This window comes from Pipistrellus kuhlii, unplaced genomic scaffold, assembly GCF_014108245.1.
Source record: "Pipistrellus kuhlii isolate mPipKuh1 unplaced genomic scaffold, mPipKuh1.p scaffold_m20_p_6, whole genome shotgun sequence".
Lineage (NCBI taxonomy): Eukaryota > Metazoa > Chordata > Mammalia > Chiroptera > Vespertilionidae > Pipistrellus > Pipistrellus kuhlii.
In genome coordinates, this window is record NW_023425562.1 from 28,239,377 (window position 1) to 28,262,603 (window position 23,227).

Here is a 23,227-nt window from a genome sequence, read left to right on the forward strand (position 1 = left end):
TGAAGAATAGATAGTAAGGGATTATATTGTGCCCTGCTAGAGAGTGCATTTTTGTGATTTAGAACATAATGTAGCAATATGGATTGACTTGAAAAAGATGGGTGACAGGAAGACTAGTTGGAAGACTAGTAATTAGAAATTAAAGTGCTAGGGAAGGATTTTAAAGCTGTGATAGTTGAAGAGAGGGAAGGCAGAGAGGAAGTTAATCCTAAGATTTCTAACTTGTTAGACTGGGTTGATAGTGATGTTTAAGTAAGATAAAGACTGTTAAAAAATATACAACTTTAAAATTAATGTATATAATCAATCTTCCTAAGCAAATAAGGATCTTAGAATCTTTAAACCTTTGTTCTGCCTTATTTTATCAATTTTTATCTTGATTTTTTTTGTTCCCCTAAATTTAGCATTTATATTTTTATGATTTTATATAGTAAGTGTGTTAATTTCTGCTTGTTGAAATCCAAAGCTCTTCTGGACATTTTCATATATATTTACCTTAAGGTAACTTTAATAATATCAGTAATAGGTGCCAAAGTTCTAATTAGGTCTGATGTAATGACTTATATTGATAATCCCATCATGTCTATGTCAGTCACGTGCATCTCTTCTATGAAATCCTTATTTTCTTATATTCATTTGAACAATGGATTCAGAGTATACTTAATTATAATATTTTCTTGTACATTATTTTGTTCTAGGCGGTTTTGCCTTTTTTCCCAAATGATAAATTAGCATTTTATTGCTAAAGTATGTAATTAACAGATAAAACAATTACATAATTACATTACATATGACTATAATATATAATGTTATATATATGCTAAAAAGTAGAGGAAGCCACATACAGATTTTTAGATATGACCTTTATTTTTCCTACGGTTTTGCCTTTTAATTCAGTATGTAGCAGTATGTTGCCTATATGAAGCCTTTATAGAGTGAAATGTGCTGGTGTTTAGTTGGTTTTGGATTTGTTCACCTTGAAAGGGCTTTCCACTAAAAACATTGTCTTTCATTGCTTTGATCTGAAAATAAACAAAACTTTCGGAACTTAAATTTGCCTAGAATTAATGTGAGGTGTGCAGTATGGGAATCTTATTATTATTATTTTTACCATTATTTATTGGATAGTTCATCCTTTTGAAACCCAGAGATTTGAAATGCCATATTTATCATATTTGAATATGCCATATACTTGGATCTTTTCAGGACTTACTGGTTTTGTAAAAAAAAAAAAAATCTTTTAATAGTCTCCTTTAATATCACATACCATTTTTAGTCTTAGTTAAGTCTAACTATAAATTCTCCAGTCATTGACTAAACTTAAATTAGAAGCCAGTTCTTGTGACTTGTCCGAGGAGGGTTTTTTTTATTTATTATTTTATTTATTTATTTTTGTTAATCCTCACTAGAGGTTATTTTTCCATTGATATTTAGAGAGTAGAAGGGAGTGGGAGTGAGAAAGAGGAAGAAACAGAGGGAGAAACATCGGTGTGAGAGAGACACATTGATTGGGCCAGGGATCCAGCCTGCAACTGAGATACATGCCCTTGATCGGAATCGAACCCAGGACCCTTCAGTCTGAGGGCTGATGCTTTATCCATTGAGCCACATTGGCTAGGAGGGCCCAAGGAGGTTTTTAAATAGTAGAATTTATAGATAATACAATATTGTAGTTGATGTGACTTGGATATTTAATCTTTAGCACAGTATGGCACAATGTAGGTGATGAATACACTCATTCAGTCACTGTAGGAAATGATTGCATACTAAGTGCATACTATGAAGATACAAGTTTGGGCTGTGGGTAAGGTCCTCCTTTAACTCATGGGGTTGACCTGTACCAGTCAGTATATGATTGTGAAAAGGATTGCAGAGTTAGAGAACATCTTGTAAGATGATGAAAAGTCTAAACCTTTTATAGAATGAGGATGAAAAGTCTAAACCTTTCCTAAATAGTCTCAAGCCCAGGCAAAGCTTTTATTATTGTGGGGAATGTTTGCTCACATTTTTATCATTTCAATAGAACCAACCGTGAGAGCAGAGCTGATGGAACAGGTGCCTCATATTGCATTGTTTTGTCAAGAAAACCGGCCTTCAATCCCATATGCTTTTTCCAAATACTTACTACCTATTGTGGTTAGATATCTCGCAGATCAGAATAACCAGGTAAGTGCTATTTACATGTTCTTAATGGAAATTTATCTAATATGATGTAGAATGATCTATTCATTTGAATGTTTTTTTTCCTATTTGACATTGTTACTCTGTTTTACAAAAGACCATTTGTCTTAGACAAGCTGTGTTGAGAATTTGGCAAATCTAGGGCTCCTTAATGCCATTATAGACGATGTCTCCTACCTGAATCCTCTTTGGTCACTTGGCTCCCTCATAGGTGTTCCTCAAAAAGTTTCTTTGTGAGACATTTTACAAGATGACTTCTTTGTTCCATTTCTGTTTTAACACAATCTACCAGGTTCTATGTTTGCAATACTTAAAAAAAAAAAAAAAAATAGCCACACGTTTTTATTTGCATGGTTTTACTGGTTGAGATGAGAAGTCTTCAGTATTGTAAAATCAAGTAATAGAGTTAAATCATGTATGTACTTTGCTATGTCATGTATGTACTTTATTTACCGTATACTGTTAATTTTTTCCTAGGTAAGAAAAACAAGTCAGGCAGCTTTGCTGGCTCTGTTGGAGCAAGAGTTAATTGAGCGATTTGATGTGGAGACCAAAGTGTGCCCCGTCCTCATAGAGCTAACTGCCCCAGATAGCAATGACGATGTGAAAACAGAAGCTGTGGCTGTAAGTAGAATATGATTTTTTAATTTAGGTAAAAAGTAGTCCTAGACTGACTAATAGAAGGTGCTCAATAAATATCATGCTACATTATGTGCTATAGGGTTTATACATATATTCGGTATCAAAGTAGCCACAAATAATTGGAATTTGAAATAGAATGACTGGCTACAAAAAGACATAGGCTTACAAGAAAAGAAGTGTATTTTTTGTGGGCCCCATATTGTGCCAAGCAACTGGAAATTAAATGGTTCTGTCACTGGGCTCACAAGCAAGATATATAGCAAAAAAATAAGTAACTGTGAAATATTATTATGGGAAAATAAGATGGGAGGAAAAAAAACAATGCAGTTAAAAACAACTGTATTGAATGGAAAAACATTTGATTCCCTTTAATTGCTGTTGAACACTTTTCTAGGCATTGTGTAAGCACAATAGGAAAAAAATAGTAATACTTGGATCCTACCCTTGACACTATGGTCTTTGGGGGAAGGGTAGTCAGGCAATAATTTTACTTGATGTTTCCACTTGTTCATTGCTAACTAACAGAAATGCATTTGATTTTTGTATTTTGACATTTTTGTATCCTGCAAATTTTCTAAATTCGTTTATTTGTTCTAGTGACTTCTTTATAGATTCTGTGGAATTTTCTATGCAGACAACCGTGTCACATATGAGTAGAGCTTTCTTTCCAATCTGTATGCCTTTTATTTGTCATATTTGCATGGTTGGGAGTAGATAGAACAAACGAATAGATAAATGATGAGAAATCATCAGAAATCTTTCTATATTAACTGTGGGGCAAATTTATTTAAAGAACGTTGGGCTGGTTTCCAAACAGTTCATCTTCACTTTGCCTAGCACTGTGGGAACCGTGTCCTGGCCTTCCTTGGAACCTAAGCTTTGCAGAGTAAGGATGTGGTTCCAATGTGCACAAGTTTCATTTAGAATAGTACTTTGTAAAGTAAGAACTGCCTCTGTTTAGTCTTTTCTTAGCAATACATATACTAAACCCAGATCCTCCTTATAGATACTCTTTCCCATTAAATTAAATAGCCAACATTTATTTTCTTACTGAGAAAATGTAGGGTTTTATTGCTTTTAAAGTTATCAGGGAAAATGATTAATAAGATTGAAACTATTCAAACATGAAGTTTTAATGATTTTCTCTGAGCTTACTATGCATTTAGTAACTACTAGCTAATGTTATTGGTGGTAATTACTATCTATTTTTCTGTCTTCAACTCAGATAAGATGAATGTTTTTTTGTAATGGTATAATGATGCCATAGTATATATTATATATCCTTAAATTATATACTTCTAATAAGTTAGCAAACTTAACTTTCTGTTCAAATATAAACTTATGAAAGTCTGTTTAAAGATATTTTCAGTGTATTTTTGTTCTTATTTATTTTAGATAATGTGCAAAATGGCTCCCATGGTTGGGAAGGACATTACAGAGCGTCTTATCCTGCCTAGGTTTTGTGAGATGTGCTGTGATTGCAGAATGTTTCATGTTCGAAAGGTATTTTTTAGTCTTGTTTGTTTGCTTAAAAACACTTGATTCTAGTGTTTACTAAATTGATATGTGAAATTTAAAAGGTTATTTTTAGCCCAGCCATTGTGGCTCAGTTGGTGGAGCATCGTTCCATGCACAAAATGGTCACTGGTTAGATTCCCCGTCAGGACACATGCCAGGGCTGTGGAAGCATGCAGGAGGCAGCTGGTTAATGTTTCTCTCTCATCAATATTTCTGATTCTCTTTCCCTCCCTCCCTCTCTCTCTCTCAAAACAAAAAAATCAATTAAGAAAACTCAAATTAGAAATATAAATGTTTAATACTTTGAAATGTCAGTGACGCTTTTGTTCTCAGGTCTGTGCTGCCAACTTTGGAGATATCTGCAGTGTAGTTGGCCAGCAAGCTACTGAAGAAATGCTGGTAAGTATTACAGAAACAAAGGAGTAATAAGGAGTAAGTAGTACATTACAAAATAGCACATAAAATTTAAAGAACATACATTTACCCCCAAATTTTATTAATACAATTTCACAAATATAAACCAGAAGGGAATAGGACTTTGAGCTTAGGAGTTTAAATTTCTGTAATCTGAACTGTGTTTTTGATAAAGACAGATTGTTACAAATGCAAATATGGCTCTGGCTGAGTGTTCAGTGGTTAGCGCATTGGCCCACACACCAAAGGATCTTGGGTTTGATTCATGGTCTTGGGCATGTATCTGGGTTGCAGGTTCGATCCCCAGACCTGGTCAGGGCATGTTCAGGAGGCAACCAATCCATGTATTTCATATCATGTCTCTCTCTCCCTCCCTCTTCTCTTCCTCTCTCTCAAAAAAAATCAATGAAAAAAAATACCCTTGGGTGACAATTAACCAAAAAAATAGCAATATGTGTAAGGACCATTGATTAATTTTTACCTCTCTTATTTTTATTAAATCAATTCTTATTTATTTAAGTTAATTTTTATTAGCAACCCTCAAGTCTTTCAGTGACAAATCAATAGTTGGTATTTATTTATTTATTTATTTATTTATTTATTTTAATATATTTTATTGATTTTTTACAAAGAGGAAGGGAGAGGGATAGAGAGCCAGAAATGTCGATGAGAGAGAAACATCAACCAGCTGCCTCCTGTACATCCCCCACTGGGGATGTGCCCACAACCAATGTACATCCCCTTGATCTGAATCAAACCTGAGGCCCCTCAGGCCACAGACCGACGATGCTCTATCCACAGAGCCAAATAGTTAATTCATAAAATATATATACTTAATGTACAAGTTAACATACTTTGAGAGTTTCTGAAACCAGCTGTTATGCAAAATAAGTTTAGGTATAAGCTCTTGAAAAACAACATTGAAGCAATGTTTGTTGGAAGTATTTTGTTTTTTCATAGCCAATAGTTTGTGAATTAGATATATTTCATTTAAAATTAGAGTATTAATGCTAAATAGGTCTTCTAAATTTCGTTAAAATCTATTGATAATATTTTAAGAGACTGTAAAAGTAGAAAATGAAATAAAACTACATGAATACTTCAGAGATATTGCAAGTTTGGTTCCATACCACCACAATAAAGTAAATGTCACAGTGAAGAGAGTCTCGTGAATTTTTTGGTTTCCCAATACATATAAAAATTATGTTTACATTACACTGTAGTCTATTAAATGCGCAGTAGCATTAAATCTTTTAAAAATGTACATATCTTAATTTAAAAATACTGTATTGTGCCCTGGCCAGTGTTGTGTTGTTCAGTGGTTGGAGCATTGGACCGCATGCCAAAGGGTCTTGTGTTCAATTCCCTGTCAGGGGCATGTATATCTGGGTTGCAAGTTTGATTCCTGGCACCAGTCGGGTTGCGTGTGGGAGACAATGTGCCTCTTTCACATCGTTATTTCTTCCTCCCTCCCTCCCTTTGTCCCTCCCTCCTTTCTCTCCCTTCCCTTTGTCCCTCCCTCCTTCTCTCCTTTTCTTTCACTCTCTAAAAATCAATGGAAAAAAATAACCTTGGGTGGGGATTAATTTAAATAAATAAAAATACTTTATTCCTAAAAAATGCTAGCCATCGTCTGAGTCTGTTGAAAAAATGGTGGCAATAGATTTGCTATATGTAGGGTTGCCAAAGTGAAGCACAGTAAAATGAGGTATGCCTGTATTGCACTCTGCCTAATAAAACACTGTCCTTGCATAGCTGCCCAGGTTTTTTCAACTTTGTTCTGATAATGTATGGGGAGTCCGGAAAGCTTGTGCTGAATGCTTCATGGCGGTTTCATGTGCAACATGTCAAGAAATCCGACGGACTAAATTATCAGCACTGTTTATTAATTTGATCAGTGATCCTTCACGTTGGGTAGGATTTTGTTTAATTACTATTTTTGTAAATAATACATTTTATAGCAAACATGATTTGGAGTTCATAATTCAAGTAATAATTTGTTATTTAAGGCATGTTATTGTTCATTCTAGGAGTATACAATAGACAACTGTATTAACTGTTGTTTTTTTTTAAACTGAACAAACTCTGTTAAAATATAAAGCATGTTCATTCCATTGTTATGATGTAGTCTATTGATTTTCAGGTTTTAAGCCAGGGGTGGGGAACATCTGGCCCACAGGTTATATAAGGCCCGCGAAATCATTTGGTCTGGCCCTACTGAGGCATTAGGGGTGAGTGAATTAAATGCTTCACCAAATATGCAGGCTAATTTTTAAATTGATAATTTAGTATGGCCCATGAATGATGTTAAAAACATCCAAATGGCCATTGGTAGAAAAATGGTTCTCTTCCCTTCTCACTTGGTCATAGTGTAATGATTTTTTATATTTTGTTGGATTTGGCTAGTATTTTGTTAAGGATTTTTATATTCATATATGAGGTAATAGTCTGTAGTTTTTTCTTCTATGGCTTTTTATTGTTGCTATCAGGGTAATGCCTCAAAGAACAAGTTGGGAAGTGTTTCCTGTTCTTTGATGGTTAAGGGAAGAATTAATAATAATTCTCTTATAAATGTTTAATAGAATTCAGGAGTGAAGCCAAGCCATCTGGGCCTGGGCTTTTCTTTGTGGATATAGTCTTTTTTATTACTACTTTAATCTCTTCACTTGTTATAAGTCTATTCATATTGTATATTTCTTCAAATATTTTGTCTTCTCTTTTTTCTCTCTTCTTCTGGTATTCCCATTATACACATGCTAGTGTGTTTAAATGGTGTCTCGCATTATTCTGAGACAGTATTTATTTTTCCTCATATTCTCTTTTCTCTCTGTTTTTCATTTTGTATAAGTTATATTGATATACCTCAAGTTTACTAATGTTTTTTCTGCTAGTCCAGATCTATTGTTGAATTCATGTAGTGAATTTTTTTATTTCAGCTATTATATCAATACTTTTCAACTTCAGAATTTCCATTTGGTTCTCTTTTTAATTATTCGTCTCTTTATTAATATTCTGTATTTGACAAGGTATCCTCATACCTTTACTTCTTTAATCATGCTTTCCTTTAGTTCTGTGAACAGTTTGTAATGGCTGCTTTGAAGTGGGTTTTTTTTTGTTGTTAAGTCCAACATTTTATTGCTCTGACACAGTTTCTGTTACTTAATTTTTTTCTTCTTCAGTGTATAGATCATACTTTTCTGTTCCTTTCCATGCCTTGTAATTTTTTGTTAGAAACTGGACATTTTAGTTAGATAATGTATTGCAGCAAATTTGGGTATGGATATCCTTCTTGGAAGCTTATAATTGTTATTTGTTTGTTTAGTGACTGAGGGAATACTTTAGTGCATTCTTATTTTCCCCTTCAGGAGGCACAGCTTTTGGTCTACACGCCCACAGTCACCCTTGGGGTGAGAACATTTGGTGGGAGTGGGAGGTTCACCAGCTTGAGGTTCCCTTGGCTTATCTCTCCCAGCTTCGCCAACTCAGGCGTGGGCTTTGGGGCCTCCGGATTCTGATCTCCCTCCAAGGTAGAGCCTCTGTTTCCCTCATGGGCCTTAGGTAGGAGAGGGGAACCCCCAGCACTCCACTGCACTTGCCCAGGACCTGTCCTTGGCAAAGGTAGCTGATGGTAGGGGAACAAATGTTGAAAGCCCTCCAGCTGGGAGCTGGAGGAGAGAGAGCCCACTGTTCTTGGCTACCGCAGTCTGGAGTGGCAGCTCAGCCTCCCTGAGCTGGCCTTGGTTCATATACTCAGACTCTCAACGTTTTTACTGAGCTTTTGTGGGTTTTATTGACTGGATATTATTTAATTTGTTGTTTGTATTTAGGGCTTTTCCAGAGGTGTTGAATGGTGGAGTTTTTCCCCATTTCACTGGAGAGTGTGGGCCCGTGGAGCTCTTTACTGTCATGCCAGAAGTTGATCTCGGGATCTCACCACATCTATTTTCAAAACAAAATTTACATACAGGAAGTGACTGTTAAGCCTTAGTACTATTTTAATGTGTTTATTATCATCTTATATAAGATTATTAGAAAGGACTTTGTAGCTTAAATTCTAGCTGAGGAATGATTTATAGTTCTGAATATGTGTTTCTTCGAGAAAAAGTTTATTATCTTGAACTACTTCATTAAGTATATGGAAAATAGTTTGTTAATAATCCCATGTTTTTATGTTTCATGACTTTTTCTTTTCTTCCTAGGTTCGCCAAGCAGCTTTTCAGTCTCTGGGACCTTTCATATCTACTTTTGCTAATCCATCAAGCTCAGGCCAGTATTTTAAAGAAGAAAGCAAAAGTTCAGAAAATACTTCAGTAGAAGATAAAAATAGGTATAAATTTTTAAAACTTTGCTTCTAGTTTTACTGCTTGGGAACATTTTCACTATTTTATAATAAGTTCCTTTTGGAGAATTTTCTCTTTCTCTTGATTATACAAATTGGTAAATATTTTTATAGTTCTAGTTTTAAATACATTTGTTAAATGTTTTGGTTGCTTGTATATTAGATGAGTAAATGAAGATGTACATGACACACTTAGTTTGTTGCCGGTCACATGGAAAACTATAAATGATTAATTCAGTAGTAGTTTGGAATAAGTTTACTTAATAAATTATTATTTAGGAAACCATCTGTTGACATTTAGAATATATGAGGTAATGGTTGTACAACATAAAGGGCTTGGTTTTTTAAGGAATAAATCCTAACTTATTGTTTTAATATATAGTCCATTTCTTACTATTACTTTTCCTTCCAGTCAGTTATTTAGTTGTGGATCTGGATTCTCTGTCTATAGAATGATGATTGGAGGAAAGTATTCTAATGATTAGCACCAATTTCTGTACTTGGTAACTAGAATATCAGTTTTAAGTGTATTAAACTAATAGGGCAACAGGTTTTAAAATGAAACTTAGAGGACAACTCTGATTTTTATTTTTTAACTTTTTGCATTTAAAAATTTAATTGAGTTTTAGTTTTTTAAATTATATTACATACTTAGGGAAAAAAGAATTCAAACATTACTTAGTGCATGGGAATTAAGCACAGGTTTTTGTAGGTGTACATTTGAAATAATTGAGTGCCTGTTTTTGAAACAGCCCCTACTATAATGCTTGAGTTACCATAGTGCTTTGTCCCTCCCTTGTCATAATGCTAATGGACATTTTCTTCTGTAGGTCTTGATACTGTGATATTTGCTTTCTTGGTGTTTTGATTTGGCAGTTCTTCCTTTCTTCTCTGCTGCCTTGTTTTACCTTTTTGCCTGTTCTCCTACTGTCCTGCTGAATAGCCAAACAAACCTGAGGTACTGTTTTTTGTAAAGGAAGAAAAATCACTCTAAACCTGCCTTCCTAGCAAGCACAATCAGTTCTTTTGAAAACAGCTGCTGCAAGGAATTAGACAAAAATACTTATTGGGGGTGGGAGGTATTATCTGTTTTTTATTTTTAAAGTCAGTATATATTTTCCCTATCTAATTTTACAAAGGCTATGATGTAACTTATTTTTAAAACTGGAGGCAGTCACTAAGTGAAAATAAAAATTTACAGAAAATTGTATAGCATAGGGATAAGGAAACTTTCTGTAAAGGCTAAATTATGATTTCAGTCTTTGTCACAACCACTCAGTTCTGTTTCTTTTAGAAAAAGTTTATTATTATCTTCACTACTTCATTAAGTATATGGAAAATAGTTTGCCATGTGTAGCAGCCACAGACAATACACAAACAGATGGGCTTGGCCCTGTTCCAGTAAAACTTAATTGGCAAAAATAGTTGGTGTGGCTATCATGGCCAATAGTATTGCTCACTGCCAGTATTGGACATTATTGGGAGAGCTATTTAAAGGTAGTTATCTTTTAGCTACAAACCGTAATTTCTCTTCCATTGTATTGAGGTATGTCTTACTGTCAAGCCAATACTATTTGTAGTATTGGATTTTCACTATTTTATATGACTTTATTGAAATGTGTTAATGGGATAAGGGAGAGAAGAAAGAATTCCTCACTAAGGAAGTTTGTTAAGAACATTGTAAAAACTTTTATATAGTTTTACTTCCTATCTTCAAAAAGAGTCGTCCTACATATTATTAATCTCATAACCATTAGTTTGTTTGCCCTCTCTTAAATACTGCATTGGCTATTGTTTTAAGATGCTGTTTTATTATTTAGGATTGATAGATGGAGCTAAAATTAATTGAGCACCTACTAACAACCAGCTACTGTAGATAGAAATAGAGAACTTATTCTCACGGCCCTCTCAGTTTCCTAGAATTCATATTTCTCAACTATGTTACAAAATAAGCAAGGTTTTGGCAATATATTTTCATTACTATTTGTTAATTATATATTGTTTCATCTGACCCTCGTAACATTTAATATAATTTAACAATGTTTGAAGGATTTAATTAATTATAAACATCTAACTTTATATACAAAATTTATCGTTCATTCACCCCAAAGTAGGCTATTTCAATGATTCTTTGAAGGTGTTAATAAAAGCTACTTCCAAAAGGCTGTTTTCAAACTTGCATTTCTAATTTATGTCAAACCAATAATTACATTATTCTCTGAACACATTGTTATTTTGGTTCTCCGTGCTTTCTCTTTGGGAAGCCCTCCTGTTCCATTTGTACCTTATTTAACAAAGTCAGTTTCAGTTTGCTTGCTGCCTCTGGATTCACTACCTCCAAGAATATATCCTTGCATTTTTTCAGGAAATTCATAGCAATTGCATCTTGGCTATCAGTAGGACTGGAATGAGAATAATTTTTAATCAGGTTTCTTTTTTTCATTTTTAAATGTATTTTTTATTGTTGATAGTATTACAAATACTATCTCCCATCCCTCCCCTCCTTCCCACCCTCCTCCAGTCTCTTACATATTCCTATCTTTTTATTTGTGGGTGTTTCTGTATGTCACCTAATAGACTACAAGTCCATCCTATGTAGCAATGTAGTTTTTTATCTTCGTATACTCTTAACATCTTCTTTTGGTCTAGCACATAGTTGGCACATAATACATCTTGAGTGACTAATTATAAGGAAAAATATTTAATTTTAAATTCCTTAAATAATGAGCCACTTATGCTAGTTTTTGTCAGTTTAGCTTAATGCCATCTATGTGAAAGTAATATGATTGGTGCAAATTCGGAAATATTTCACAGATAAAACTTCATTTAATTCACAGTATTGGAGAGTGCTCTTTGCTTTATCCCAGGTTACAGTGCTTCTCTCACCAGATGTTCTGTAGGTCATTTTCTCCTTGAAAAGCAAGTACAAGTACTTATTTTCTAGGCCTATAGTCTCTATGCAAGAACTCTGAGAATATTAATCATAAACTAAAGGAAACTTAAGGTTCTTTCTGAAAGAAATTTCTGGCTTACTCTCTGGTGCTTTTATTGCCTACGATCTCTTAGGAAATAATTCTCATTATGCAGAAATGTCTCAATTTTCAAAAAATTGTTTGCTTGTATAATGGCATTTGGGAGTCTGATAATTCAGAATATCAGAATTTTGGCATCTAGCAGCATGATCTTGCATTGACTCTTATCTAGTTCTAGGAAAAATCTGTATTATTATTTTTAATATATTTTTATTGATTTCAGAGAAGAAGGGAGAGAGAGATAGAAACATTAATTATGAGAGAGATCATTGATTGGCTGCCTCCTGCACAACCCCTACTGGGTATAGAGCCCTCAACCAGGCCATGTGCCCTGACCAGGAATCAAACCGTGAGCTCCATGAGGCTCAGCCACTGAGCCACTCTCGCCAGGCAGAAAAACCTGTATTTAGAGAACTTTTATTTTTTTAAATATATTTTATTGATTTTTCACAGAGAGGAAGGGAAAGGAATAGAGAGTTAGAAACATCAATGAGAGAGACATCGATCAGCTGCCTCTTGCACACCCCCTACTGGGGATGTGCCCACAACCAAGGTACATGCTTTTGACCTAAATCGAACCTGGGACCCTTCAGTCCACAGGCCGACGCTCTATCCACTGAGCCAAACCAGTTTCGGCAGAACTTTTATTTTTTGACAGTTTGAAGCAATTTATAATTCATACATGTATAATTCTTCCCAGAATTTAATACTAGGAAGTTTTTTCTTTTTTTTTTTTTTTTTTTTTTTTTTAATATACACACTAATAATTTTATATTAGTCAAGTAGAATGACTTAGCTGTTCTTTGTTTTTTAGGCTAAGAATATTAAAATGTAGTATTCTTTTTTTAAAAATATGTTTTTATAGATTTTAAAGAAAGAGGAAGGGGTGGGAGAGAAAGAAACATCAGTCTGCTGCCTCCTACATACACCCCAACCAGGGATCGAGCAGCAACCTGGGCATGAGCCACACCAGCCAGGGCAAGTTTAATATTCTTAGTTAATTTTAATATTAAAATTTAATTTGAATGCTAAGGTGAAAATAGTGATCAAGGAACCCTGAAAATAATTTCATATACTTAATTGCATTCTTTTTGTATATTTTAAATGGAACTTTCTAAAATTCATTAGATAATAGTTGAAGTGTTACAAGTTTTACTCGCTCCCTACCCTCACAAAACAATACCTTGTTATTATGATTTTTAAAATTTAGTTTGCATGATACAGAAAAATTGTAAAAAAATAACAATTCCATATACTCTTTACTCAGATTCTCCAAATGTCAACATTTTACCATATTTGCTTTATTATTCCTTTTTTCTGAGTTTTTGAGAATAAGTTTTAGACTTGTGAAAACCTTTTTACTTTTCTTACTCTCTTAAATATTTCACTGTGTATTTTCTTAAAACATAGACATTAATATATAACACACAGTCCAATTACTAAAATTAAGAAATTAATGCAGATACAACACTACCATTTAAAAACTTTATTCAGATTTTACCAATTATTCCACTAATGTTTTTTGGTGTTTTTGTTTTTTTTTATGTTTTTATTGATTTCAGAGAGGGGAGGGAGAAAGAGAGAGGGGTAGAATCATCAATGATGAGAGAGAGTCATTGATCGGCCGCCTCCTCCATACCCCTAACTGGTGATTGAGCTCATAACCTAGGCATGTGCCCAAATTAGGAATCGAACTGAGACCTCCTCATTCATAGATCAACACTCAATCAGTGAGCCACACTGGTGGGCCATTAATGTTCTTTAAAACAAAAGAAAAAAAATATCTTTTAATAAGAACAACATAATTGGAAAATATTACATAATTCATACATATATATATAATGGAAGACATTTGTTTTTGCATAATAGCACTAGCTTTAAGAACTCTTAGAGAGGGAGCCGAAACTGGTTTGGCTCAGTGGTAGAGCGTCGGTCTGCGGACTGAAAGGTCCCAGGTTCGATTCTGGTCAAGGGCATGTTTGTTGGCTGTGGGCACATCCCCGGTAGGGGGTGTGCAAGAGGCAGCTGGTCGATTTCTCTCTCATCGACGATTCTAGCTCTCTCCCTTCCTCTCTGTAAAAAATCAATAAAATATATTTTAAAAATATTTTTAAAAAGAAATTAAAAAAAAAAAAAAACTCTTAGAGAGGGAAAGGATCTTATAAGCCATCTAAGCCAGTCCCTCATTTTTATGAATAAAGAGTACATGTTGATTGTGAGTCCCTAAAAGGCTTGGAGCTTTAGATTAATGTAGTGCCAATACTGGGATAAGTATCTAAGAACTTGCAATTCAATCTTTTCACAGTTATAACAGAATATTATGTGTGCATACTATATATTTTACAGTTATAAGAGTGGAAGGGAGAAAAAAAAAAAGAATGGGAGGGAAACACCAGAATTTAAAATGTCACTGTGTGGCATATTTTCAGATGACTTATTAGATATTTTTATCTCTATTTTAAAAGTTTTAAAAAATAATTATCGTGTTTTTTTAAAGTGTATCTGATAATAATGTGAACATCGCCATTAGATAAATCCTAATCAGAGGAAAGTTGATATTTTCATGAGAATGTATACGGTTGACTATTTAATGGATATGGGATTTACATAGGTATTAACATCACCTTCCACTTTTGCATAATCCTGGCAGGCCTCCTGTTTAATATCCTTCATTGTGTATATGTTAAAGGCACATAATGTTTCAAGGGAGCGACTTTAATTCCCCGCTTCCCCCCCACATAATACTCATCTTTCAAATCTACATATTCATCCTTACTTCTCTCATGTTTCTTAGTTTTCATCTCTCCATCTGTGTTCATATTCTTTCTGCTTTATTATTATTTCATCAGTCTCCTGTGTCTACAGTTCCCTCACCTCTTAAAACCCTTTCTTTAAGCCTAAAAATATACTCATCTTTACCATCCCTTATACAAGAAAAATGCCTTCACTCTGAGTTATTCTATTGACTGCTGTGTTTTCCTTCATTCATATTTCTTGCCTCACATCAAAGCCCTACACATGTCCTTCTGACTTGATGACCTCCCAGTCTGTCTCCAGTGTCTGACCAGTTTCCCATGGACATCACCACCACCTTTGACATAGATACCTAACTCAATCTATCCAAACTGAAACTCTAGCTTTCTCATTAAATTGTTCTTGCATTTTCCACTTTTAGTTGGTGCTATTGGTATCTAATCAGTTGTAGCTGGAAATCTGGATATCTTCCCAGATTTCTCTCTTTGTTTCTCCAGCATGCAGTAAATGAACAAATCCTATTGGTTTTGTCATCATTGAATGTGTTTACTTCTACTGTAGCCCCAAAGACAGTGCCTTCATTCAGAAAGTCATCACTGTCTATCACCTATTCCTCTATGTTTCCTGCCTCTTGTTTCACCTCCAACCAATTTTCTGTACTGCTTTCAGAATGGCCTTTCAAAAATAAAATCTAAAAATGTAAGTCTCTTAGTTCCTACCTTATTTCCTGTAGCCCATATGATAAATTCTGGAGGTATTTAGTATGGAATACAGTGATTTTTGCAAAGTTTTTCATTCTTGTTATCTATCATTTCCTTATTTTAGCCATAATAAACTCATTGCTCTTTTCTGAACATGTTATACCACCTTTATCACCCTTACTTTGCATATGCTGTTTCTTCTTTCCATACATTTTCTTCCCCTTAGCCTCATAAACATTTATGGATTCTTCTAAACACAACTTATATCATTTCCTCTGAAGCCCTTTAATTTCAACTCTCATTTCTATCTTCTGTGTTTAATGTGCTAACTTACATATTTACCATTCTACCTGACAATTATTTGCTTATAAGTTCTTTTTTTTCTATTTGCTTCTAATTGTAATCTCGTGAATAAGATCTACATTTCACATATGAGTCCTCTATCCATTTCATTTCTGGTTCCTAGTAGGTGCTCAATATATATTAGTAAATTTAATCGAGTCTAATAAAATGCAGGAGATAAACAATGTAGTGTAGTGCTTTAGTTTACATAATGAATGGTGATAATCAGTGGTCTTGAATTTATACCATCTATCCTTATCAATTAAGTCATGGCTCCATTTTGGTAAACTCTATGGGAGTAAAGCTGGAAAGTGAAAAGAGCTAGAAGAAATAAAAATAACTTAGAACACTTGAGTGGATTTCTATATATTTTGTGAGATACGTAGTAAATAAAGTCTTTTGTAATGTTGTGTAGAGGTTTTTTTTTTCTTTTCTTATTGTTAGTATTTTTAAAATTGATTTTAGAGAGGAAGGGAGAGGGAGTGATAGAAACATCAATGATGAAAGAGAATCATTGATCAGCTGCCTCCTAAATGCCCGACATTGGGGATTGAACCCGGGCATATGCCTAACCAGGAATTGAACCATGACCTCCTGGTTCATAGGTCAACATCCAACCGAGTAACGCCGGTCAGGCCTTCTTTTCTTTTTGATGTAAGCAAATAGGTTTTTTGTGTTTTGTTTTTTAATATATTTTATTGATTTTTTACAGAGAGGAAGAAGAGAAATAGAGAGCTAGAAATATCGATGAGAGAGAGAGACATCGACTAGCTGCCTCCTGCACACTCCCCACAAGGGATGTGCCCACAACCAAGGTACATGCCCTTGACCAGAATCGTACTTGGGACCTTTCAGTCCGCAGGCCGACGCTATACCGCTGAGCCAAACCGGTTTCGGCAGCAAATAGGTTTTAATTCTCAGCTTCTCATATCATTGGAGCAGAGTGGCAGTGTCATAATTCTAAAAATCAGATAACTACAAAAATGTGTCTATCTTAAAATGCATTGTAGGACTTTACATTCCTACTATTTTTTTTTAAAGTATTGAAATTATCATGGTATTGTAGGATCCCAGGATTCTTTTTAAAAAATATATATTTTTTATTGATTTTTTACATAGAGGAAGAGAGAAAAATAGAGAGCTAGAAATATCGATGAGAGAGAAACATCGACCAGGTGCCTCCTGCACACCCCTCGCCGGGAATGTGCCTGCAACCAATGTACATGCCCCTGACCAGAATCAAACCTGGGACCTTTCAGTCTGCACACTGATGCTCTATCCACTGAGCCAAACCGGTTTTGGCGGATCCCAGGATTCTTAAATGTTATCATCTCCAACTAATATCTAATGCTTTAATATTTAGGCTTAACAGATATTTACCTCTCTGAACACAGACCAACTGATGGAAAAAGAAGCATTATCAGTAATTTATGCAAATTACTCAATATGTATGGATAATCTGTACTTTATAATATTTAACTTGTTTAAATGCTTTAAGTATTATCTATCATTGTTTTTTTCCCCCCAGTAATTATTTTTATACTTTCATTTTTCCCCCCAAATGAAACAATAAAAGGATCAGAGATCAAGAAGTCCCAGAGGATGTACAAATAAGGCCAGAGGATGTTCCTTCAGATTCCAGTATTAGCAATTCCAGTGTCAAACTGGAAAACACGATGGAAGATCATACTGAAACCACTAGGAAACCTCCAGGTGAAATAAGCGTTCCAATGGACAGTTCTTTACTTTGTACTTTGTCCTCAGACTCTCATCAGGAAGCAGCTAGTAATGAAAATGATAAAAAACCTGGTAACTACAAATCTACAGAACAGCCAGAGGTTGGCACCGGTTCACAAGATTCTGCTCACTTAGATCAGGAATTATACAACTCTTTCCATTTCTGGAGGACTCCTCTTCCTGAAATAGATCTAGATATAGAGCTTGAGCAAGGCTCTGGGAATAAACTCCACCCAGAGAGACCAGAAGAAACACCCGAAGTAACCATACCAGGTTCTTCAAACATCACTATGGCCACCAGAAAGGAACTTGAAGAAATGATAGAAAATCTAGAGCCTCATATTGATGATCCGGATGTTAGAGGTATGGAAGACTTAAACACGTTATTTATTCTAAAGTTGGTATAAAGTGTTTGCTTACCTTTTATTCCGGGGAGGGGGGACCTTTCTTAAAAATTTGACATTGACATGTCTTATTCTGATAACTACGATATTTTTAGGTAAATTTATTTAGATAAGCTCATCATTGTGTTCCTAACTAGTATTTACAGAATTGTTGATTCATGTCTAAAATTGTCACAGTCATTCAGTGTTTTACATTTACAGTTTTAAATATTGTACTGCCTTAACTATTTTGCTCTGGGTCTCACTAGCTTTTTTATGTAATAGCAGAGGACATTGTTTTTAAAGGAAGGATCATGCATTAGTAACAGCTGACAAAAATACCTATTTTTCTGTGGAATATGATCTGTTTTAAGAGCTGTAGATGTCTGTCCATAAGAGTCAATTAGCTTACTTTCTTGGTTTTGACTTTTTTTCATTGGATTACACATTTATCACATATTATTTCCTTGTGAATGCAGCCATAAAGTTGTTCTATGTTCAAATCAAAAGCTGCCTCTTATTAAGTGGAATGTGTGTTCTCAGTGTTTGGGAACCAGCTGTCCTGAAGCAGTCCTTTTTTTTTTTTCTTTTTTCTTTTTTTTTTTTTTTAATATATTTTATTGATTTTCCACAGAGAGGAAGGGAGAGGGATAGAGAGCTAGAAATGTCGATGAGAGAAATATCGACCAGCTGCCTCCTGCACACCCCCCGCGCGGGATGTGCCTGCAACCAATGTACACGGCCTTGACCGGAATCGAACCTGCGACCTTTCAGTCCGCAGACAGACGCTCTATCCACTGAGCCAAACCAGTTTCATCTGAAGCAGTCCTATTCTACTTGCTGAGGCTTGGGAAGTGATCAGGCTAGAACCTGAGCAGATGTTATCTTTCTGCCCCTTTGAAGACGAAGGCTTCCTACTGACTCTTAGCTTCACTCAGTGAAATCTGAGATGCTATGTAAAACAAAAACAATTTTGACAAATCCTATAATTAGAAGCCTTTAGAACTTATATCGCTTTGTGGATTTTTTTTGGCCTTGTTCTAAAACCTGAAATTTATAAACTATTGTTTTGCTCAATGTTAGTAAATACTCATTTTTAAAACAGATAAAGTGATAACTTTCAGTGACCTTCTAAAACATGCAAAACCTTGTGTTCAAACTTTGAAAATTGCAGTATGGATGTTAAGTTAGTATCTTTATTTGGCTTTAATTTACCAATGATTTTTAAATGATTTCTTATTATAATTTTACATTTGGAGGAAAATGATATGCCTTTATGCCTTGCATCCACAAAGCATAAAGGCATATCCATATCCTTGATTGTTGAAAATTAGTTGGAAAATGGTCAGTTTCATTTTTTTTAGGTTTATTGGGATATAATTTATATCAGTAAAATATGCCTCTTGAATGGACAGTTCTGTGAGATTTGACAAACACAGTTGTGTGTAACCATCACCTCAGTCAAGATACAGAACAGTTTCATCACCAAGTGAAACTTCGTCCCACTTTATAATCAGTCCTTTCTTACATGCCCAGCCTCTGACAACCTCTGGTCTGCTTTCTGTCCCTATGATCCTGCTTTTGCAGAATGCCACTTACATAGAATCAAGCAGTAACATCTTTTTTAGTCTGTCACTCAACATAATGTGTTAGAGATTTATCCTTGTTTTATGTATCAGTAGTTCATTCCTTTTTGTTATATTCCGAAACAAAAGCAAGAGCAGAGGAGTGAATATTTTCAATAGCATGTCCTATTTTTTTTATCTCTCGGTAGATTATTTTTTATGAAAACACTAGAGGCCCAGTGCATGAAATTCGTGCACTTAAAGGGGAGTTCCTCAGCCAGGCCTGCACCCTCTTATAGTCCGGGAGCCCTCAGGGGATGTCCAACTGACGGCCTAATCCCGCTCCCTGCAGACATCTTTAGCACACTGCAGTAGCTTCTGGTTGAGGGGCACTTTCCCTATGGGAGCGCACTGACCACCAGAGGGCAGCTCCTGCATTAAGCGTCTGCCCCCTGGTGGTCCGTGCACATTATAGCAACAGGTTGTCCCACCGTTTGGTCGATTTGCATATTCGCCTTTTATTATATAGGATTACAGCTTCATTTTCATTGCTCATTCCTCAATTGTGGCTTCTGTTGGTGATTTTATTTACCCTGTTGAACCAGCATTCTGCATTTTATGACACCTTGATGATGTAGCAAGTACTACATCATCAAGTTTTGTTTTGTTTGATAAATTAGAATATTCATCAAAATCTTGTTTTTATAGTCTCCCTCTATTTTTCTAATCTCTTCCACCCCCAGATGAGGAAAATTGAGACACAGAGTATTACACCTGAAACTAAGAATACTTATAGCTGAGGATAGTCAACTCTTGATAAATGTTTATCTTCAGACCTTTCAGCTTTTTGTTTAAATAAATTTTATTATCATTAAACAACTTAAGTTTTATTCAGTTGATCAAACTTAAATAACTTTCATACTTTGTTTTTCTTACACACCATTTTTATGGAAAAAGGCTGTGAGCCTGTTCTGGGAATTCTCGCTGTGTTTACTGTACAGTACCTTCTAGTTTTCTGACACGCAGTAGGTACTTAACACATACTGAAATATTGAATAGCTACTTTAATTTTTTTTTAACAAATAAGCTAAAAATGATATGCATAGTTTGCTTTTTAAAAAGAACTACATGTACATATAAGCTTCAATATATGACTTTGCATTTCAGAAGATGGCTAACACTTATCATGTTTGGCTTAAAGTTGTATTATAAATTTGCAGGCTGTAATTGAGAGTTTCAATACAAATACTATATTGTGATTTAATCAGTTCTCTTACTGATTTATCTCTTAAACCTGCTATGTTTTAAATTTGTCATGTTCTTGCCCCACCAGTGTGGCTTAGCAGTTGAGCATCAACCCATGAACCAAGAGGTCACCAGATCTATTCCCAGTCACCCGGTCAGGGCACATGCCTGGGTTGTGGGCTGAATCCCCAGTAGGGGTCATGCAGGAGGTAGCCAATCGATGAAGTTTCTCATCGATATTTCTATAACTTTCCCTTCCTCTGATTCTAAAAATCAGTTCAAACATAGCTTTTAAAAAAATTCAGTTACAAAAAGTTAGCTTTAAAAAAATTCAATTACAAAAAGTTTTAAATTTATCATGTTCTTTTTTAAAAAAAATAAAGATAACTTTTATAACATAGCCATTTATTTCATTTATCTTTATTGAGCATGTACTATATTCCTGATATGCCCCTCATTACTAAATATATAGCAGCAACATACCAGACAAAAATCCCAGCCTCAGAGAGTACAGAACGTTGGGACGATACATTAACTGCCTCTGTCAAGTGATCTATCGTAAAACAGCTACCCGGTGCTGGGGATTTTCTGCTCTGGCTACAGAATTCTTTTTTTTTTTTCTTCTTCTTTTTTTTTTTTTTTTTTTACAGAGAGGAAGGGAGAGAGCTAGAGAGCTAGAAACATCGATGAGAGAGAAGCATCAATCAGCTGCCTCTTTCACACCCCCTACTGGGGATGTGCCAGCAACCAAGGTACATGCCCTTGATTGGAATCGAACCCGTGACCTTTCAGTTCCCAAGCCGATGCTCTATCCATTGAGCCAAACCGGTCTCGGCAGGCTACAGAATTGTTAAGCATTTGATTTTATTGAAATCTGAGGCCATTTTTAATCCATGTTAATTGAAAATTTACTCTGCTTTAATTTTCTATATGTTAGGAGATATTTTGAGTTTTTAAAAGGCGTATACCTTAGTTTTGGATGTTTTTTCTAATCTGCCGTCATGGCAAATTGTCAGAAAATGTCTACTTTTTGGAAAGACAGAAATTTAAGCCAAAATTGGAAACTAAATTCTGACCAGGGTTTAAAGTTTAGCTTTATAAGCTTCTGTGCCACTTGTTCTTTTCCCTTATCACTGTTGGTGGGGCATATCATGGGGAAGATGGGGGGAAAGCAAAACGTAGGTTTTCACAAAGTTTAAACAGCCCTTGCTTCCAGATGTAACTCACCTTCCTTGAAGCATTGATGATTATTAACTTTCTTGTAAGTTTTTGTGCAAACATTTTAAATGTTTCCATGGACTATAATGAGATATTCCTTTTCAGAAAAAGAAAGCCCTTTCTCAGTTATAACAGAAATAGATCCTACATGAAAGGCCAGAAGGAAAGTAGTAAAATATTAAAAAGGTGTAAGAGATCCTCTTTTCCAAAATGCTTACCCAGGGAATTTGAGGTCTTTCTGTTTTTGTCCAGGACATTTGGGATTGCCACGCTGATTCAGGATTGAATTTTAGCAGTGCCCAAATAAAAGTGTTGATGCCATCTTGATTTACCACAGCTAGGTTCATAGACTACAAAAGGAAAAATGGCCCAAACTCACAAAATACAGATTTCTTTCCACTGTAAGCCCAGTGAAAGAATTGGGCCCTTTGGGCAGTCATGGTCAGAAAAAAATTATATTGTTCACTGATTGAAATCAATAAATGGTCAGGAATTTTGGCCAACCTCCAGTATAATTTGTGGAAGAGTTAGTGATGATATCGGTCTAGTTCAGTGGAGCCAGCTTCCTCGGGGAAGAAGAAAGGCTGAGTTTCCAGGTGGTCCCTTTTCCTGAGCATGCATTACTGTGGACAGTGTTTCTTCACTAATCTCTAGTTAACGTGAGCTCGGATCCCTGGGATCTCAATTTAGATGGTAAGAAAATCAAGATCTTGGTGGAGACCCATGTATTAAATTTGTCATGGTGGTGTATCCTACTAAAATTTTAGCATTAGCCAAGATTTAGTGTCCACTTCATTCTCTGCTGGAGAATTTAAGCATCACATTTCCTAAAGAATCAGCATTCGTCTAGATCTTCATGATTTTTATATCAGTTATGAAGAAACAACTTCAAAGTGTAATTTATTTAAACTTTTATGAATGTACAAACCTAAAGATGAAGCTTAACGTAGACAAAGAAATACGTAGTCCATTTAAAGGTAAATCTGTGTAAGGCATTTTCTGTGAAGGCTCTGATTTATTAGTTCATTCCAGGGAACAGGATGAAAATGCATTAGCAATTTCTCTCCTTTTCCCCCTTTCCCCCTCTCCTTTTTTCTCCCTCTCCCTCTCCTCGCCCTCTCCCTCTCTGTCTCTCTTTCTGTCTCTCTCGCACACA

General features: G+C 35.0%; 1 protein-coding gene across 10 annotated transcripts in view; it reads left to right on the forward strand.

The window, feature by feature from the left end:
* PPP4R1 (protein phosphatase 4 regulatory subunit 1) overlaps positions 1-23,227 on the forward strand; it is a 58,324-nt gene that overhangs the window by 15,442 nt on the left and 19,655 nt on the right. For 8 of the 10 annotated variants that reach the window (XM_045574262.1, XM_045574266.1, XM_045574263.1 and 5 more), the window contains 7 exons: positions 2,024-2,166; positions 2,659-2,805; positions 4,219-4,326; positions 4,675-4,740; positions 6,511-6,669; positions 8,955-9,082; positions 17,500-18,023. In XM_045574262.1, the coding sequence (XP_045430218.1) occupies positions 2,024-2,166; positions 2,659-2,805; positions 4,219-4,326; positions 4,675-4,740; positions 6,511-6,669; positions 8,955-9,082; positions 17,500-18,023 (1,275 nt within the window). The remainder of the gene's footprint in view (positions 1-2,023; positions 2,167-2,658; positions 2,806-4,218; positions 4,327-4,674; positions 4,741-6,510; positions 6,670-8,954; positions 9,083-17,499; positions 18,024-23,227) is intronic. The other 2 variants (XM_045574264.1, XM_045574265.1) reach the window with 2 other exon arrangements.